The sequence below is a fragment of the Orycteropus afer genome, unplaced genomic scaffold, assembly GCF_000298275.1.
Source record: "Orycteropus afer afer isolate SDZICR_OR568_19922 unplaced genomic scaffold, OryAfe1.0 scaffold00087, whole genome shotgun sequence".
Lineage (NCBI taxonomy): Eukaryota > Metazoa > Chordata > Mammalia > Tubulidentata > Orycteropodidae > Orycteropus > Orycteropus afer.
Genome location: NW_006921674.1, coordinates 6,629,838 through 6,648,349, shown reverse-complemented (window position 1 = coordinate 6,648,349; position 18,512 = coordinate 6,629,838). Strand labels below are relative to the sequence as shown.

Sequence of the window (18,512 nt, the reverse complement as noted above, 5' to 3'; positions counted from 1 at the left end):
CCCGCAGCCAGCCGCGCAGCATGCACTGGGGGGTTGGCTTTGCCTCGTCCAGGCCGTGTGTGGTGGATCTGAGCTGGAACCAGAGCGTCTCCTTCTTCGGCTGGTGGGCCGGGTCCGAGGAGCCCTTCTCCTTTTATGGGGACATCATCGCTTTCCCTTTGCAGGATTACGGTGGGATCATGGCAGGGCTGGGCTCCGATCCCTGGTGGAAGAAAACCCTATACTTGACTGGGGGAGCTTTGCTGGCCGCAGCTGCGTATCTGCTCCACGAACTCCTGGTCATTAGGTGAGCCGGAGAGAGGGCCTCGCGCAGGGGCGCCGAGTGGGACATCTGGCAAGGGCGAGGCTGGTTTGAAGGGGACCTGTGCCAGCCCCTTTGTCACGCCGCCCAAATGCCCAAACGCCCTACCCTTACCTTTCCCCAAAGGCAGTCCTTGGTCATCTGTCCGCGAGGGGCAGTTTGGAGTTAACAGAAGAATTAAGCTAGTACCGGGAGAGGAAAACATTTGTCTCCCAGTCTGTCGTTGCTAAAAGCAAAAATACTGAGGGTCACTAGTTATTACTAGCAAAATAACCTTTAGTAAAATTCTAAGTGCAGTGTGTTTTCAGCAATAGAATTGAGGTCTGTAGAAATACTGAGTTCCACTTTTATGAAATGCCTTGTTTATAGGTAATAAAGCTGGAATATTATTAACAACTAACCTTATGTTTTACTTCTGGTTCTCCACTGTCCCTCCCCAAATGTCAACAACATCAAAAGACTGATTACAAAAGCCCCAGCTAGCTCTGGGTCCCTGTTAAGGACGCATGCATGGCTAGTGTGAGGTGTGCAGTTTTGATGCAGTGCTAACTTGGTTGTCTGGTTATCTAGTATTTAGAGCTAATCACCATCTTCAGGTTTGAATGCCATTATTGTGTTAGGTGTAGGAGATCCGAAGACAGGGCTAGCTCATGGGCATGTTTGACATAACAGGAATGGCCTAGGGCCGTAAACAGTTGTATCTACTGCCGCAGAATGTTTGCAAAATTGACTAAGAAGTAGGAGAAAATGGAGGTCCCTGCTGTTGGTAAATCCAGCTGGACACCAGATCTTTGTTTGAGTAGGGCAATACCATAGGGTATTGGGCATTTTGCTAGTTGATACAATTAATTTAAGGTTAAATTTCCATGCTTTTGAGTCCTCAGTCACTGGAAGATTACCAGAAGCTGAGCAGTTTTCAATAGCTCAGAGTGTTCCTGTTGGCCAGTATTTTCTAAAGAGAACTGTGTCCACACTCCCTCTTTTCAGTGGAGGAGTCCTACACAATGGGCTGTAAACAAAGACAGAGTTAGGTGACCTTTAATGAGTCTGCTCGATCCAGGAGAGCCTGGGACAGCCTATTTTAGATGTTTTGAATATTTCCAGTCTCAGAGGGTCTCCTTCAAGTCTGGAGAAATGTATTGGCTTTTATATTTATCTATAATTAGGGTGTTTTATTTTAATTGTATCACATGATTCTCTTATCTAGCAGGGTGCCTTGAATCTAGTTGAACCGAATAAACATTTTTTAAATTGAATTCTTTCTCTAGATTGTTTTATATTTGTGCTAGTTTTAGGATTCAGTTTCAAGTTAAGTTTCAAGCTGTAAGAATGACTAAAACATTTGTGCAGTAATTTAATTGGTAACCCAGTTGATTCTCAGTTATTTCCCAGTCAAAAGCTTTTGGAGGATGCTAAGCTATGCAGCTTCTCACCAGTTTTCCACTTTGTGGAGGGAGTGAAGGCATGGATTTAGGGGACTGAGCCTAAAACATGGTTTAAATGACCTTGCAGAAATACCGGGGAGTGCAGAGCAGGACCTGGGATCAAGCCACACCCTGGGAGGTGTGGTTGTCTACAAAGATAGCCCTGTGCCCACAGGTACCTCCTTCCCCATTTAGGGCACTTTAAGCCTCAGCATAGAACACTTACTGGATTAAGGTGTTTTAAGCTCTTCGTTTACTCATTTTTGTTTTTTGACAGATATTTGTTAAATTGAATTGGAAAACCCTGTTATGCAAGTAATAAAAATGGCTACCCATTTTTGAGTACTCAGTAGGACCATGCATGTAAGTGCTTTTACATGTGTTCCTGCATTTATTCCTCACAACTATCCTTGGAGGCATGATTTCTATTTTACAGATAAGGAAACTGAGACTGAAGAAGGTCAAGCAATTTGCCCAAGATCACACATACCTAGAGTAGTAGAATCCAGATTCAACTCTGGGAATGTGTATCTGTGTAATCTGTACTTTTTTGTTACTGCCTCCAAGAAACTACCAATTCTGAAATAAGTTTTGATAGGAGAAGAAGAAGAGAAATGGAGAGAGTAGGGCATTGCTCGGGGAAGACAGTACATAGTGGAGGGTGGAGGAGTTGATGAATCCTGGGGGTGCAGAAAAATGAGGGAGGAAGACACTGAGGAAGACTGAGGCTTTGGAGTACATGATAGAGGCCACCAGCTAAGATGAAATCTAAGTTTCAATCGCCTGTGTAGTTTTAGCAAAAAACAAGCAAGCAAAAACCAAAAAGAAACCCCACCAAAATCTGAAATATATAGGATGTAAAATATACCTTGAAATGGCTATAGTGTCTGAATTCCCTGCTAACTGTACACTTTTCACCACTGATTTGGTTTTTCTGTTGTATAGACTTAACCTTAATCTATGGCTGTATCTACACAGTGGAAAGTAAAGTTGACAGGTGAGAATTATTTAGAAAGTTTAATTAGTGAATATAAACAAGGTAGGTGTTTTTGGTTTTATGCATGGTTTTTCCATCACAATATTTAAAAATTAATATTGTCCTAACCCTCTACTTTGTTTTCCTGGAGTGGAGCTAGCTGTGTAGCTCTTAAATGCAAACAGACATTTGGAAGTTATTTGTAAACTGAATGACAAGTAACAACTTCATTACCAGTGGCTCATTTGCTCTTTTGGCACGTGAGTTCAGCCTGTCCTAGAAAACATAGTTAGGGAATCAGAGCAGCCTGTGGGGTCATCATCAGGTCTCCATAAACAGTTCATTAGCCATGGTTATCATACAAGGGCATGGGTATCTGTGATGTCCTTAGTCAAGAGAGTAAGGGCCAGTCTTGATGCTCTAAATGGGTTCTCTTACATAAATCTCATTATAAGACTCCTTGATAAACTACAAGGAGCTCTACTGATATAGAGGTTAAAGCATTTGGCTCCTAACCCAGAGGTTGGAGATTTGAGCTCATCAGTTACTCCATGGGAGAAAGATGAGGCAATATTTCGTAAAGATTTATAGCCTTGGAAACCCTATGAGGCAGTTCTACTCTGTCCTATAGGGTTGCTGTGAGTCTGAACTCAGTGCCAGTGGGTTTAATTTGACAAACTATAGCTGAACAGGAAACAACTCCCCAGAGCCTTTGGTCCTGAGTAGAGGATCCTTACATGTGGAGAGAGAGCTCTGGGGCCAGTTTGTTTGGGTTCAAATTAGGCTCTGCTTTCAGCCAACCATGTAACCTTGGATACCACAGTAAACTTCTAGGTTAGTTTCCTTATCTTAAGAAGGGGATAATAATAGTAACTTTCTTGATGGAGTTATTAAATGAGTTAACACATGAGAAATGTTTAGAACAGAGTTGGATGTAGAGTGAGCATTCAATAAGAGTTGGCTGTCATTAGCTATTAAAACTTTCATCAGAAGGCCCTCTGAGGCTGGAGAGGTCTGAGTCAACTGTTAATAAATTTAACTGAGGAATTGCCCATTTTGCGGTAGTTTAAGTGCTTAGGAGTTTGGGAACTAGAATGAGGAAACTGAGGCACAGAGGATTAACTTGATCCTGAATTGATACTCTGTGGACAAGTTATTTAACATCATTGAGCTTCAGTTTCCTTGTCTACTATAAAATACAAATATGGTATGAGATACTAAATTTAAACTATAACAATGCCCACTTGGTATTACTGTCAGAATTATTTAAGTTAATATGTACCATGTGTATAAAGTTATTGGTGTATGCTTGACACAGAGCTAGCACCCATTCTTATTATGGTATGAAATTAACCATTAGAATGAGATCTTCTTGGCCAGTGGAGTAGGGCCTTTTATACTCATTCTCTCATGTCACTTTACTTTTTGCCTGGAAAATTTATATGAAAATATCCCTTTGTCAGTTTAATTATTTGGCTGGACAAAATAAGTTAGTTTAATTGTCCAATGAATAGTTGTGCTCTGTAGGAACACAGTTGTAACCAGGTTCTTGACTTGGTGATATCTGATGGCCCAAACATTACCATTGGAATGAAAAACCTTTATTTTATAGTGAATATTGCCAGAAAACAACAAAAATTTTAAATTTTGACTTGAGAGGATAAATATTTTCAAGATATTATTAACTCTCTAAGTCATTTTTAACTTTTAAGTTGAAAAGGCATCCAGGTGGTAAACTTCTCCAAAAGAGTTTGTTTTACTAAATAAAGATGCTCTGTAAGTGAGTATCTGTCTGATGATTATACACAGAGCTTGTTGTTGCTTGGGTGGAAGTTAGTGTGGGATCAAACTAGGAATGATATGAGGGAACCAGAGGCCCAGGAAGGTCAGTGGGCAGAGTGAGGATCAGGTAGTATTTAAGTGGAGTGAAAGATAGCAATGGATGAGTGAGGCTGTATGAAATGATGAGATTTTGTAGTTTAAGGGCATAAGACCACATCTCTTTGGATGACAAATCCAGCCACTCTTACATATTGCTTGATAGCTCACCAAATATTTACAGATATTACCCTATTTAATCCTCCCCATCAACATTGCAGAATTGGTATTGTCCTCACTTGCAGGTGGGGAAGGAGGGTGGTTCAGGGTAACATGGTCAGTGAGCAGCAGGTCTTGGATTTGTCCCAACTTGGAATCCAGTTCTCACTCTACTACATGCTGGCTGTTGAAAAATGGTACCTAAGGAAGTCCTTCCCACCCAAAAAAGTAGCCAGAGGAAAATATGGCTGTGTGGCTGAGAAAGAACACAGGGAAAAGGCAGGAGAGTAAGATATATACCGTGTGGTGAAAGTGAGGACCCTGTGAAGGCAGCGATGGGGGAGGAAAGACGGTAGAAGTCACCACAGATGTAAGGCCACGGGAGGACACAAGCAGGTTGGAAGAAGGACCAAACTACTTGGTTTTGGATTTCTTGCAGACCTTGGTTATGGCACAGCACGTTTGCCCTGTTGCTCCTGGGTCTTTTGGATAAATAGACTATTTTATGGTATAGTCTAGCAGTCAAGAAGGTAGGTTCTGACTACCTGGTTCAGTCAGGTACTGCTATTTACTGGTAATGTGATTTTGGGCACGTTAATCCTCTGTGCCTCAGTTTCCTCATCTGTATAACATGGGTAACAACAGTTCCTACCTCATAAGGTTGTTGTGGGGAATAATGAGATTCTATCTATACATAGTAAACACAGAATATCATCTTTATCCATCCAGTTCATCTTTGCACCAGAAAATACTATTCTGACCCATAGACTACAAATAACATATGAGGCTGAAATGTAGTTAGTTGTTGGAGCCCTTGTAGTCATGGCAGTATCAAAGTTTTTCTTTTAATCGTTTAGTTATTGAGGATATATACACCGAAACAGAACCAATTCAGGCTCAACGTGTTACATTGCAGTGACATTGATTACATTTTCACTTTCCTTTTCCAAATTGTTCCTCCCTGGTTAACATACTTTCCCCTAAGTTTCCTGTTTAATCTTTCAAGTTGCTGCTGTTTATTTGATCCCATATAGATAGATCTTAAAATAGCACAGTGGTCAAGGCAGACATTTTTTACTATTTAAACTAAACTGTTTGGTTTTAAGAGTCCAGGAGCTATTTTTTGGTTTAAGGTTTAAAGATTATTTGGGCAGTAGTTTTGGAGATTCATCAAGCCTGCATGGCTCCAGAAAGTCTCGTGTCTATGAGAATTTGCAAATCTGTTCTGAATTTTCTCCCATTTGGTCAGGATTCTTCTCTAGAATCTTTGATCAGAATGTTCAGCAGTAGTTGCTGGACACTATCCAGTGGTTTTGGTCTCATGACAAAGCATATAGTGGTTCATGGAGGCAATTAGCCACACATTCTGTTTCTTCCTCCTATTGTTGATGTTCTTTGCAAATGGAATTCTTTTGTATTTTGAGTAAGTTTGCATTTAACAAGTGTTTTTGGGTGAGATGTGCTCCAGTGACAGACAGATCTGGTGGTTCATTGAGGAGTTCTAGCCAAGCAGGGTGTCCTTAGAAACGAAGGGAACTGGCTATATAACACATGGATTGTTACTTATTTCTCTTTTGGTTTTGACAGGAAACAGCAAGAGATTGACTCCAAAGATGCTATTATTTTACATCAGTTTGCAAGACCTAACAATGGTGTCCCCAGTTTATCTCCTTTCTGTTTGAAAATGGAAACTTATTTAAGGATGGCTGACTTACCCTATCAGGTACACGTGTGCAAATATGTTTTATTCACATGATAGCAGTATCCATTAGAGGAGGGGATATTTATTCTCACACAGTGGAACTAGCATGCTCTTGGGGTCAAAGGCAGTGGAATATGAAAGCGGCAGTGCCCAGTCCTTAGTAAGATGGAAATACTTGATCCAGAGTCTGTTTGCAAAAGACTTTTGAGGGCTTCAGGACCATGGTATTTCCCCCTGACATAGCATGTCTTGGTTAATCGTTTAGATAGGCCTGTTGTCACTGCTGTTAGTTGTTGTCGAGTTGATGCAGACCCTTGGTGACCCATGTGCATAGTAGAACTGCTCCATAGGGTTTTCAAGGCTGTGGCCTTTCAGAAGTAGATCTCCAGGCCTGTCTTCCAAGGTGCCTCTGGGTGAGTTTGAACTGCCAATCTCTGGGCTCTTCATTGAGCACTTAACCGTTTGTGTCACCCAGGGACTCCTGGATAGGCCTGTTGTAGCTAGGTGCCCTCCAGTCAATTCTGACTCCTCGTGACCCCATGTACAACAGAATGAAACCCTGCCTGGTCCTGTGCTATCCTCACAGTTGTTGCTTCTGGGTAGGCCTGCACGGTGGCTGTTAACTGAAGGTGGGGGTGCCATTTCCTGCTGTTGTTTTTCCTTTAGGTTTTTATTTATTGACAGTTTTTTTTTCTTTCTCAATTTTTATTGTGATTTGGGTGAAAGTTTACGGAGCAAATTCATTTTGCATACAGCACTTCATACAAATTTTGTCGCATGACATGGACTGCAATTCCCTACGAATTAACAGCTCTCTTCTCACTTCGTCACCATCCCTGTAGTTACCTCTTCCCTGTGTCCTTCTCTTCCATGTGACAGTTTTATATTTTCTCTTAAGAATCCCGGAGGAAGAGGCCTCAGTGGGCCATTGGTGAGATATTTGTAGGTTTTGTGAGAGCTTTTCCACAGTGCTCCAAGTTCTGTTTGAACACGTGGGAGGCATTTGCTCATTGCAGCATTAAGCAGTGAACAGAGAGCTGTATCTAAAGGTATAAATACCTTTCTGAGTAATGCTTTACCTGTGTTTCACAGATTTGATAGGTTGCAATTTCATTGTCATTCAGGTCTATGTATTTTAAAAAATTTCCTCTGCTTTTCTTTTTAATAGGATTCCAGCCAGATGGTATTTTTTTTAAGGCTTTACTTTTGTTAGTGATTTCTAATTTTATGGCCAGAGAAGTTAGTCTCTTTGGTATTGTTTTTTGGGAATTTACTGAGGTTTTAGCCTATTGTGTCATTAATTTTTATAAATGTCAGAAATAATTACAGATTCTCTGTTTAGCTGTAGTGCTTCTTTATCTGCTTGCTTGAGCATACTGAATGTATTATTTATACCTTCTACATATTTCCAGTTATTTGTTCTCTGTTGTTCCAGCAGTTTCTTAAAGGAGTGTTAAAATAATCAAGTGTATCTGTTGATCTTTTTTTCCTGTTATTTTGTCAGTTTCTGCTCTCTATAAGAATATTTATATATTTGAGATTATATTGATAAGTATGTATAATGTGAAAGATTATATCTTTTACTCTTGTTTCTTTTTCCAGGATATAACATTCCTTTTTGTCCCTTATGATTCTTTTAATCTTTGAGTTCTGTGCTGTCAGATGTTAAGATTGCTTCTTTTGGTTCAGATTGGCTTGCGATATCTTTCTCCACCCTTTGCTTTTCAGCTGTTCTGTATTTCAGCTGTTTTGTATGTTTGCCTCGTATGGTAATGCATTAGTTTTAGCCAATCTGAGAGTCCTTTAATTGGTAAGTTTAATCCATTTACACTTGTTGTAATTATTGTTTTGTTAAGACTTACTGCTAACATTCATTTTATATTTTATACTCAAACAATGCCTGGCAATATCTTTATTATGCCCTCATATTCGATTATTTGATGTTTAAAGTTCTTTCCATTCTGTGCTTTAAATATATTACATAATTTGCTTTTTGCATCTATATATTCAGTCGAAAAATGGGATGTTAATCTGATTCTTTTTTCTTCTTTCTCTCTGGAAGCTTTTAGAATTTGATTTTAATCTTAAATTTCACTATAATCTGCTTTAGTGTGAGCCATCATGCCTTCTGTTCTGTCCTTTATAAACTCTTAATTTGAGGGCTTCCATCTGTTTTTATTTCTGAGGAGTAATTAATTTTCTTCATATAGTTTCTTTTCTTGTTTGAGTGTTTATCTTCCCCCATCTTCCCTCTTCCTTATTATCTGGCACTTCCGCTATTATTTTCTCTCTCTTTGAATTTTATCTTTCATTCTTTTCTGCTTCTTTCTGGGAGAATTCCTCTCTCTGAGATTCCGCTGCATTGCTCTCTTCTCTTCCTGTATGCATCATGCTGTTTATCTCATCTATTAAGCTCTTTAGTTTTTATGATTTTTCTTCTTAATATTGCCAGTTGACTTGTATTACTAATCTCTTCTTTTATCCCCTGGAGGATGTATATATTATGCTAATTTACATTTTTGGGTTTGTCTTGGTAATTCTGCTTCATGTCATATGTATTCAGTTTGTTGCCCTTCTCTTCTAGTGGTGATACTCCTCAAATGTCTCCTTTTTTGGGTCTGAGAGCTTCCATTTACCTGGGAATTTGCATTGGGCAAGGCCTAAAGCCTAGGCCCCCATTTGTCCTTTGAGAGAGTTTAAGCAAAGGAAAAGAGCAAGCCCCAGGCATCCCCAAACCATTGTGGTCTCTCTGGTTTGCTGCCTCTTCCCCAAATGGCTCTTAGGCTCCTCAGAGTTCATCTTTGAGCTCTTTCAAAGAATAGCATTGAGAGGAGGTGGTCTTTCTAGATTGTAACAGACCAGCTGGGGGATGGAAGGGAGGCCTCCCCACCCAGCCAAACTTTTGACTGCCTGAGTATGTGACTCCTGACTTCGCATGGCCTGGCCTGTGTGCCTTCTGAGCCAGTTTCTGTCTGGGAGAAGGATGAGGCAAATGCATCCCTTGGCTTTGCAGAGTGCTATTGCAGAGGTCCTTTGAGAACATGGTGGAGTGGCACTGGATCCGGATTTGGGTTTAGGGGATCAGGGAGAACATGCAGGGTTTGAGGAACAGCAAGAAGTTCTTTTGATTGGGGACTGGAGTGCAGGGGTGTGTGGAGAGAGAGAACCAGGGACATTATGGAGGATGTTGTAAACCACACCAGAGGAGAAAATAGCAAATAGCACTAAAAACAGACAACGCTTGAATGATCTAAATGCATTGGATCAGATTTGGAAGATCATTGTTCAGCCTGGTGTTGGCAGGCAGCACTTGAAGAAATGTGCTACTGAGAGGCTCACATTGCAGGAAGAGCTTGCTTCCTGACTTCACCTGTCTCAGTTCCATCATCACTCTTGATCAGATTGCCTTTTTTAGCCATGACAGCTTTGGGGCAGCAGGGGCCTAAACCCTGAATTTTGTGCTCTCCAGTGTCTCTCGTGCCCCTCACTGATGAAATAGTCCTGCTGTTGGCAGTGACTGCAGCAGCTACCAGGCTGTCTGCCCTTCTTTCTTGCCTTCAAGCTATCAAGTGCAGATTGCTGCAGCCTGTCTTTACCAGCTGCCTGACAACCTTTGTTCATGTTTCAGTGTGGCTGCCTTTGTTGTTGTTATGTGCTGTCGAGTCTGACCCGACTCACAGTAACCCCTCCTTGGGTTTCCAAGGCAGTATCACTACGGAAGTAGATTGCCCAACCTTCCTTCTCAGGAGTGACTGGTGTCGTTTGAACCACCAACCTTCTGGTTAGCAGTCAAGTGCCTTAGGCACTATGCTACCAGAGCTGCTTTAAGTTAGTATAATTGGAGCAGCATGGCACCCTCCTAGCTGTGAAGCTTGAAACTATTATAGAGGTCTTAGAGAAGGAGAGGAGTCCCTGGGTGGTGCAAACATTAACACACTTGACGGCAGTTCAAGTCTATCTAGAGACATTTGGGAAGACAGGCCTGATAATATACTTCTGAAAAGACAGCCATTGAAAATGTTAAGGGGCACAGTTCTACTCTAACACACATGGGGTCACTGTGCATCAGAGTTGACTTGATGACAGCTGGCTTGAGAAGGGGAGAGCTTAACCCCTTCCAGAATAATTGTTTATTACAAGTGTGTTTTATAAACAGTAATCATCCAGGATGTTTTTCTTTTGTGAGGTCTCTATGAAAATACATAGAGGGGGTATTCAAGAGGTGTCAGAGATCCTAAGTAAAAGGAAATGGTTTGGTGGTTTAGAAAGGGATGCGCTGGGTCTTCCCAGGGTGCCCTGAGCACCCTATGCTGGGAGCGAGGGGTTGTGTTGCTGTACGTGGTACCAGGGAGATGCTGGAGGAGCTTGGCTTTTGGACGGGTCTGCAGAGAAGTGTGTTGTCCTAGACCCAGGGAGTTCTACCCTTTGCCCTTTCTTTGCCCTGGGCCTTTTAAAAAAGGTTAAAATGCCGTGTTCCTAAAATCATACTCTTATACTTGAAACTTTTTAATTTTTTAACTTAAGTGAGACTGGAATGAATATTTGATGACCATTAGTAGGAACTCACAAGGCTTTTTAAAGAAAAGCCCAATGTATCAGACACAGTTATTTTTAAAAACAAAAAAATCAAGATATGAATATTGATAGCTCATTTCTTTTTAACTTTTATTTTTGTAGTAATTATAGATTCACAGGAAGTTGCAAATAATGTTCAGGGAGGTTCTTTGTATTTTTTTTTTTCTTAAACAAAAATAGCTGTACAGCTTTTTTTTTTTTCTGATCACATATAAATGACATGTAGATTATATAAAAATTTGAAGCAATACAAAAAAAAAAAAAAATTGAACCAATACAGAAAGTACAAACGGAAGTAACAATCACCTGACATTCCACTATCTAGAGATAACCACTCCTTTTTATTACCCAGGAGTATCTGAACTAACGTATGAAGTATGAAAAAGAGTTTGTAATCATCTCACTAATTTAGGCTGTGTAGACCACGAAGAGAATTGATTTAGATTTAAAAATCAGCTAAGGGATCCAAATTTATTGAGAAAAGTGATTGTATAAATGGAATCATTACCACCAAACCCCTCCATCAATGTGGCTGAGATCTTAGTAGGCAGCAAATGTCAACTCTGTAATTCTAAGTGTTCATAAAATGTGTGTGCCCCTGCCTCCCCATCGGTGTCCTTCAAGATGTTGTAAACTTCCAGTATGTGTATGAATTAAAGGAGAACTTGTAAAAGCACAGATTTCTGGGCCCCTTTCCCAGGATTCTGATCTGGGGCCCAGGAGTCTGTATTTTCAGCAGGACTGTAGTGAGTTACTTTTTAAACACCTAAGTGTTAAAAGTTTCTGGGACCACTTGGTCCTAAGCCTTATCCAAGTGGAAAATATTGAATTAAGTGAGGTCTTTGGTCAATAGCCTAGTCGGTACAAGCTTTCTTATGATTTAATTTCACTTTTTGGATTGCTCATACATTATAACTAGACTGTTACCATTTAATACCCTCTCATCTTGGGGGGCTGAGGGGCAGAGGTTCTATATTCTACAGTAAGCTAGAGCCAACATAAAATTTATGGGAATAAAATCTATAGGAGATAAAATCTTCCTGTGAGGTAATTTTTCTCTTTTCCCTAAAGTAATCATTGAATCTCTTAAAGTGTGTATGTGTTGGATTCATTCATTTGAATAGTAAGTACAGTCAATACCAAACATAAGGTTGCATTGTTTGTTTCTGTAAATTGTGCAGTGAAATAGAAATAAAACATGGTTTTTCTCTTTTTATAATTCACTCTGCTTAGAACTATTTTGGTGGAAAACTGTCTGCTCAAGGGAAAATGCCTTGGATTGAATATAATAATGAAAAAGTTTCTGGCACAGAGTTCATAATTGATTTTTTGGAAGAGAAACTTGGAGTGAATTTAAACAAAAACCTTGGCCCTCATGAAAGAGCTGTCTCCAGAGCAGTGACCAAAATGGTGGAGGAACACTTCTACTGGTGAGTCCCCCCAGCTGTCCAAGTAAAACCCAAGTTTTGTTTCATTTTTTAGACACTTCTCATACCTTTCCAAAAATTTTCCATGTTAATAGTTAGGGATATGAAGGGGTCAATGTTAGGTCTGTTAAGTTGCTAGGTATCTAAACTAGGGATTGGCTCACGTTTTCTGTACAGAGTCATATAATAACTATTTCAGTCTTTGTGAACCATGTGGTCTCTTTTGCAGCCCCTCAACTCTGCCTTTGTAGTAGAAAAGCATCCATAGACATTATAGGCATGAATAAGCATGACCATGTTCCAATACTGGGTTTCTCTATGACGTTGAAATTTGAATTTGGAATTTTATTCTCCTTTTCATTTTTTTCAACTACCTAAAAATGTAAAAAATTCTTAGCCTGTGGGTTATAGTTTGCTGACCTGACCTCTGATCTGGACTGGAACTCACTGAGATGTGAGAGATACTTCAGCCCATTGGGTTCAGGAATTTTTGTGAATATAAGCTGCTGAACTAAAGTCATAAATAGGAAACAAAGTCAGGATAGAATTCTTAGGTGAAATAAATTGTACGTGACTTTGTAAGATTACTGTCAGTTTTCTTTAGATAACTAAAGCTCTGCGTTCCAGAAGTAATGGGCTATTCCTTTTTGTGGTGTCCTTGCCTTGATGGCCTGACTCCTACTTTGTATTCTCTAAGTTTGATGAATTGTCCCTGTTCTGCATGTCTCTGTGCTTGCTGTGACACCATGTAAGTTAAGCAGACATGGCTCTTGCTTTACAAACTCATTGTCACGTGGACTTTTTTTCTTTCATCCATTTTCCAGAGTTTCAGTGTCTTTTTCTACACCTCAGAGATAAGAAAAGTTTTCTTCCTGTTTCTGCAAACTTTATCTTGTTCTGAAGGTTTAATTAAGAATTAAACACACGTTTTTGGCACTGACTGTTACTCCTGGGTCAGGTGCTTGCTCAGTAGCTTTTTCTGCACTCCTCTCACCAAGAGATCCCCTCGGTGTGGGGTTGATTGTAGAAGGTTCTTCCTCTCCATCTGGGTATTTCATCCAGACAGCTCTTTCTTTAATGGAAACTTGCTGCTTCTGTCTCTCATTTTAAGTGACCCTTAATTTTTCTTTTCTTCTATCTAATTTCAGTTATTGCCCCCTTTATTCCAGGGCTACCTGAAGTACCACTTTCTCCCCGCCTCTGTCATTTTTGAGGTGAAAGGAGTGGGAGCAAGGAGGGAACTAGGAGAGGGCTGAAGCAGAGGTACAGATCTGTGTGGGAATAACCACAGACTTAGTATCCCCAGAGTGATCCTGGGTCTTCTCCTAATAATACAGATTGAGAACTGCTGGGCCTGTCTTCTCAAATAGTGCAGGATTGCAGTGTGGATGGAAATCCATGACTGTGTAATGTGCCTCACTTCTGGGAAAAGTCTTGTTCACCAGGCTTCAATCTCAGCTTTGCAGCGGTTGCGGAAAATGAAGAGCCGGTGCAGGGCCACCCTGAACCTCTGTCTTCTGTTGATGCTGCCCTCTGCAGCACTACCTCGTTTGATTGATGCACCCACTGATGCTGAGTGCTTTTGCTTTGTCAGCTGCCTGAAGAAGAAGCTGAAAGCCACATGTTTTAGCTGGTACTTTGGTTACCAGTCTTTAATTTCTATAGTGGTTCAGAAAATGTATATTTAAGTTAGAAAGTCTTTGATTCAGCAAGATTCCAAAGTACCACCTATCACTGCTTCTTGCTCTGGGTGTACATTGTTATTTTACATGTGTTTACTCACTGGTGGAAGTTCACATCCTCTCCGTTTCCTTCCCCTCATCTCTGAGCTTGTACTTGATGGGAGGCAAGTCCTGGATGGAAGAGAGGGTGGTTGTGGGTTAGGGGCAGGAGGGAGAATTGAGAGGCAGTGCCCTAGAAGGAAAGAATCTTTATTTTACAAACTACCAATGTCCAAGTGTTTCAGGAGTTGCTTGGGTCATATGTAGTTTAGTGCTTTTGAGTTGATTCTGACTCATATATAGGTCAGAGTTGAACTGCCCCATAGTATTTTCTAGGCTGTAACATTTATAGGAAGGAGCTCTGGTGGCATAATGCCTAAGGCATTCGATTGCTAACTAGAAGGTTGGTTCAAACCCACCAGCTGCTCTGTGGAAGGAAGATGGGGCAATCTACATCCATAAAGATTTACTGCCTCAGAAACTCAATGAGGGTTGCTATGAGGTGAAAATTGACTCGATGGCAGTGGGTTTGGGTTTTGCTTAATCTTTATAGGAATCAATCTCCAGGTCTTTTCTCCCACGAAGATACTGGTTTGTTCAAACTGCTGACCTTTTGGTTAGTATTGGAGCACTTAACTATTGTGCCATCAAAACCAGAATAATGAAACTCACTGCTGTCAAGTTGGATCTGATTCATAATGACCCCACTTTGAGTTTCTGAGGCGGTAAACCTTTATGGAAGTAGATTGCCCAGTCTTCCTTCTGCGGAGTGGCTGGTGGGTTTGAACCATCAACCTTCTGGTTAATAGTCAGATGCCTATTTGTATTTAGTCAGGGATTAATTTGAGGAAAAATATTAAAGCTGGGAGGACAGATCTTTATTGAAAGGAAATTTCCAAGTAACATTAGGAAATGTCCTAACTCCCCCAATTTGTTAAATCTGAAGTAGCAGAAGGAAAAGCAAGCCCTTCTCCGTTTTCTAAGGCTGTCAGACTTTTAGCCAGTTTCTTTTTTGTAAGACCCTGCTAGGACTTTCCTGAGAGAGCTAAATCCCAGTGAAGAAAATGTCCTTGCTTCCCATACAGGGAGGAAAAGCCTCAGGAGAATCCCTCGATACCCTTCCCTCTCCATCCAGAGATACCACCCAAAATGTGGCCCAGCAGAGGCAACTACGACACTACACAGGAAAACATTAAAAGTGTGAGCTTCCTCTGAGATCTTGTTAAATTCTGACCATCACTCTGGGTGACACAGTAAGTTCCAAGGCTGTGTCTATACTCATAGAAGGGGAAGAGGAAGTTCAGTAAACACATCCAATTGATTTAACTATCTGGAGTTTTCACGTATGTTTATTTTGGCCTGAAACTTTAAAAATATTCCACTTCAGACATGTTTTTCTGAAAGTCAAAGGCTATAGAAAGCATTGTTATATAATACCTCATAATTCTGAGTCGGCTTCAGGCTTATTCAGATAGCCCCACTCAGGTACAAGGTGATTTTCTTTGTGCTTGAAATCCATACATTTATGTCCCAGTTATATAGAGAAGCTGTTTCTAAAGATGAAGGAGACTGTTTTATATTCCCTTTGCTCCACTAAATGCTTAAATTAGAGCCAATGCAGGGAAGCTGGTGTAAGGGAAGTCAGAGAGACACAGGGTCAAATTACTGGAATGAAATTGATTTTAAGCAACAAATACTATAGCTTCTTCAGTGCAGCATATTGACCCCTTGTGGACATAGGGAGTGTCTTAAGAGTCTTCCAACCCCATAGGGAAGGGAGCAGAACAATACTGTGAGACTATCTAGTCAAAATATTTCACTCATAACAATATAGGTATTAGACAATAAATTCATATTTTTTTTCTAGGCTGATCATAGTTTTTAAATTTTAAATTTTAAATTTGACTTTTGGTGTCATTTTGGTGAGTGGGCAGTGGTGGGGACGGAGTGGTTGACTAATATGACTTACCCAAGCAGTTCTTTTCTAAAAGCCAGGAGATTCTCCCCAATTACAATTCAATTGATGTGTTTCCATTTTATTATTGAGGTCTCCTGTTCGGAGGAGGGGCTAATCTGAAACTCTTGAAACTTGGTGAGAATGAGAATGTTGAGAACAAGCAAAAGATGTCAAGGATGTGGCATGGCATGGTGAAAGGTGTTCTCATGATTTGGAAGTCTCTTGCTAAGACTCATTCCTCAGGCAGTAGTCTGCTGTGGTGTTCCACAAATTAATGTATTTCTACTGTGGGCCAGGCATCATGGTAGGTTGTAACTTGGATTATTGTGATTAAAAGATCAGGAGTTAGCTTTTGTTGGTCTGTCTTCTTGAGCTCCTTTTTAAAAAATGTTTGGGCAGGTGTTAATTCTGTTCTGACAACTGAGATAGTTAATCTTACAAAAAAAAAACCTCTCTGACTCCATTTTGTAGGATCAGTTGTGATAAGGAAAATGAGTATCCTAACTTCCTGAAATAGGCTCTTAGAATGATAACCCCAAACTAAACTCAGTGTCATCTAGTCGATTCTGACTCAAGTCACCCTATAGGGCACAATAGAACTGCCCCATAGAGTTTCCAAGGCTGTCATCTTTACGGAAGCAGACTGGCACATCATTCTCCCACAGAGCAGCTGGTGGGTTCAAACTACCGATCTTTCAGTTAGCAGCCAAGCACTTAACCACTGCACTACCAGGGCTCCTTCCCTCAGAAGATAGATTATTTTAATTGCTTGGTTGTTGTTATGTGCCATCAAGTCGGACCCGACTCATAGCGACCCCTCCTTGGGTTTCCGAGGCAGTATTACTACGGAAGTAGATTGCCCCATCTTCCTTCCGAGGAGTGGCTGGTGGGTTTGAACCATCAGCCTTCTGATTAGCAGTCAAGTGCCTTAGGCACTATGCTACCAAATTGGCCCTCCCCATCCTCTCAAGTTACTTATTCATGATTTTTTGTGTAGTGAGGCCTCTTCCCATTGGAGAGTGAAGAGCCATGAAGCATAGAAGAGAACAGTGGCAGCCCCCTCTTCATTCTCTGTGGACACTTTTGTCTTCCCATTTTTCTATTTAAATATGTGTCATCTCTTAGAAACACTACTTACAGTAGCTAGCTCGGAAGTAAAGCCTTTATTCATTCAGTCAGTAATTCAGTCTTTCAGTAAACTTAGTGAATGACTAAGGGAGTGTGCTGGATGTTGGGGAAGCAAGACAAATAAGACTGTTCCTATCCACACAGGCTGGAGAGGAGACACTAGGCCTTCATAATGGTCAGTGCTGGAGGAGAGTTTGAAGAACTGACAAAAGGCAGCCTACACCATCTGGAGAGAGGAGGGGAAGTCTTCCCAGAGGAGGTGGCGTCACATGGAATCTAGGGATAATCCGAGGGGAGAGTGAAGGGCTTAGACAATAGGGAGGATTAGGATGTCCAGGCTGAGGAACAGCATCTACCAAGGTTAGATGCGAGAATGAGGCATATGGGAAAAGGCATGTAATTCTGTGAGTTGGGAAATGGGGCTGGAAAAGGGTCAGGCTGTACAGGGGTCAGACCATGGGCTAGCGTGGCTCAGCCATGTTGAGGAGTATGGAGTGTTAATAAAGGACTCTAAGAAGCAGTACGATACAGTTAAATTTGTGTTTTAGGAGGCTCTTAGTGGTTCTCTTGGGGCAAAAGATTTCTGAGGGAGCTACACAGAATGTCAGGAGACCTGGTAGGAGGCTGCTGTCCTCATAGTTGAGAAAATAATGAAGGGCAGAGCTACAGTGTTAGTGGCGTTGGAGAAAAGGGTAAATTCACAGGGAGTCTGGCTGTCAGGCAGAGAGGGGGCAGTGAGGAGTAATTCCCAGAATTCTGGCTTCAGTGAAGTGAAGCAGATTTGAAGAAAGTAAAGACAATGAGTCTAGTTTTGGAAATGTTTGTCTGTAGTTTCTGAGGATTAGCCACATGGGATCCATGGATCTCAGGACAGAGGTCTGGGCTGGGTAGAGATGTGGGAGTTGTTAGCTTAAAATTATGGGTGTGAGTTAGATAACCCCATGGGTGTGGAGTAAGAAGATAGGAGAAATGGAGCTAAAGATTGTTGGAACATGTAAGAGGTGGGGAGGAAAACGAAGAGTCCTTGAGGTGAGGTAGGCTGAGAAGGAGACATGTGCCAGGCGGGAAGAAAAGCAGTAGGGAAATAAGCTAAGGAAGAGCTCTAACAAAGAGGTGTAATAGTTTCAGATGCTGCAGATAGGTGAAGGAAGCTAAATGTAGAAAAAAAGTTTCCTTGAATTTTGCAGCAAGTGAGTCATTGTTGACTTGGGCACCAGTGGTTTCAGTGAAGTGGTGGGGCTTGGAGCATCCCACTGTGTGGACT

At 41.0% G+C, this 18,512-nt stretch overlaps 1 protein-coding gene across 1 annotated transcript in view; it reads left to right on the top strand.

Annotated features, from left to right (window-relative positions):
* Positions 1-20: 20 nt before the first annotated feature.
* The window catches only part of FAXC (failed axon connections homolog, metaxin like GST domain containing), a 69,950-nt gene continuing 51,458 nt past the window's right edge, over positions 21-18,512 (top strand). Inside the window, exons 1-3 of the mRNA XM_007942258.2 lie at positions 21-286; positions 6,326-6,461; positions 12,249-12,445. Coding sequence (XP_007940449.1) covers positions 21-286; positions 6,326-6,461; positions 12,249-12,445 — 599 coding nt within the window. The remainder of the gene's footprint in view (positions 287-6,325; positions 6,462-12,248; positions 12,446-18,512) is intronic.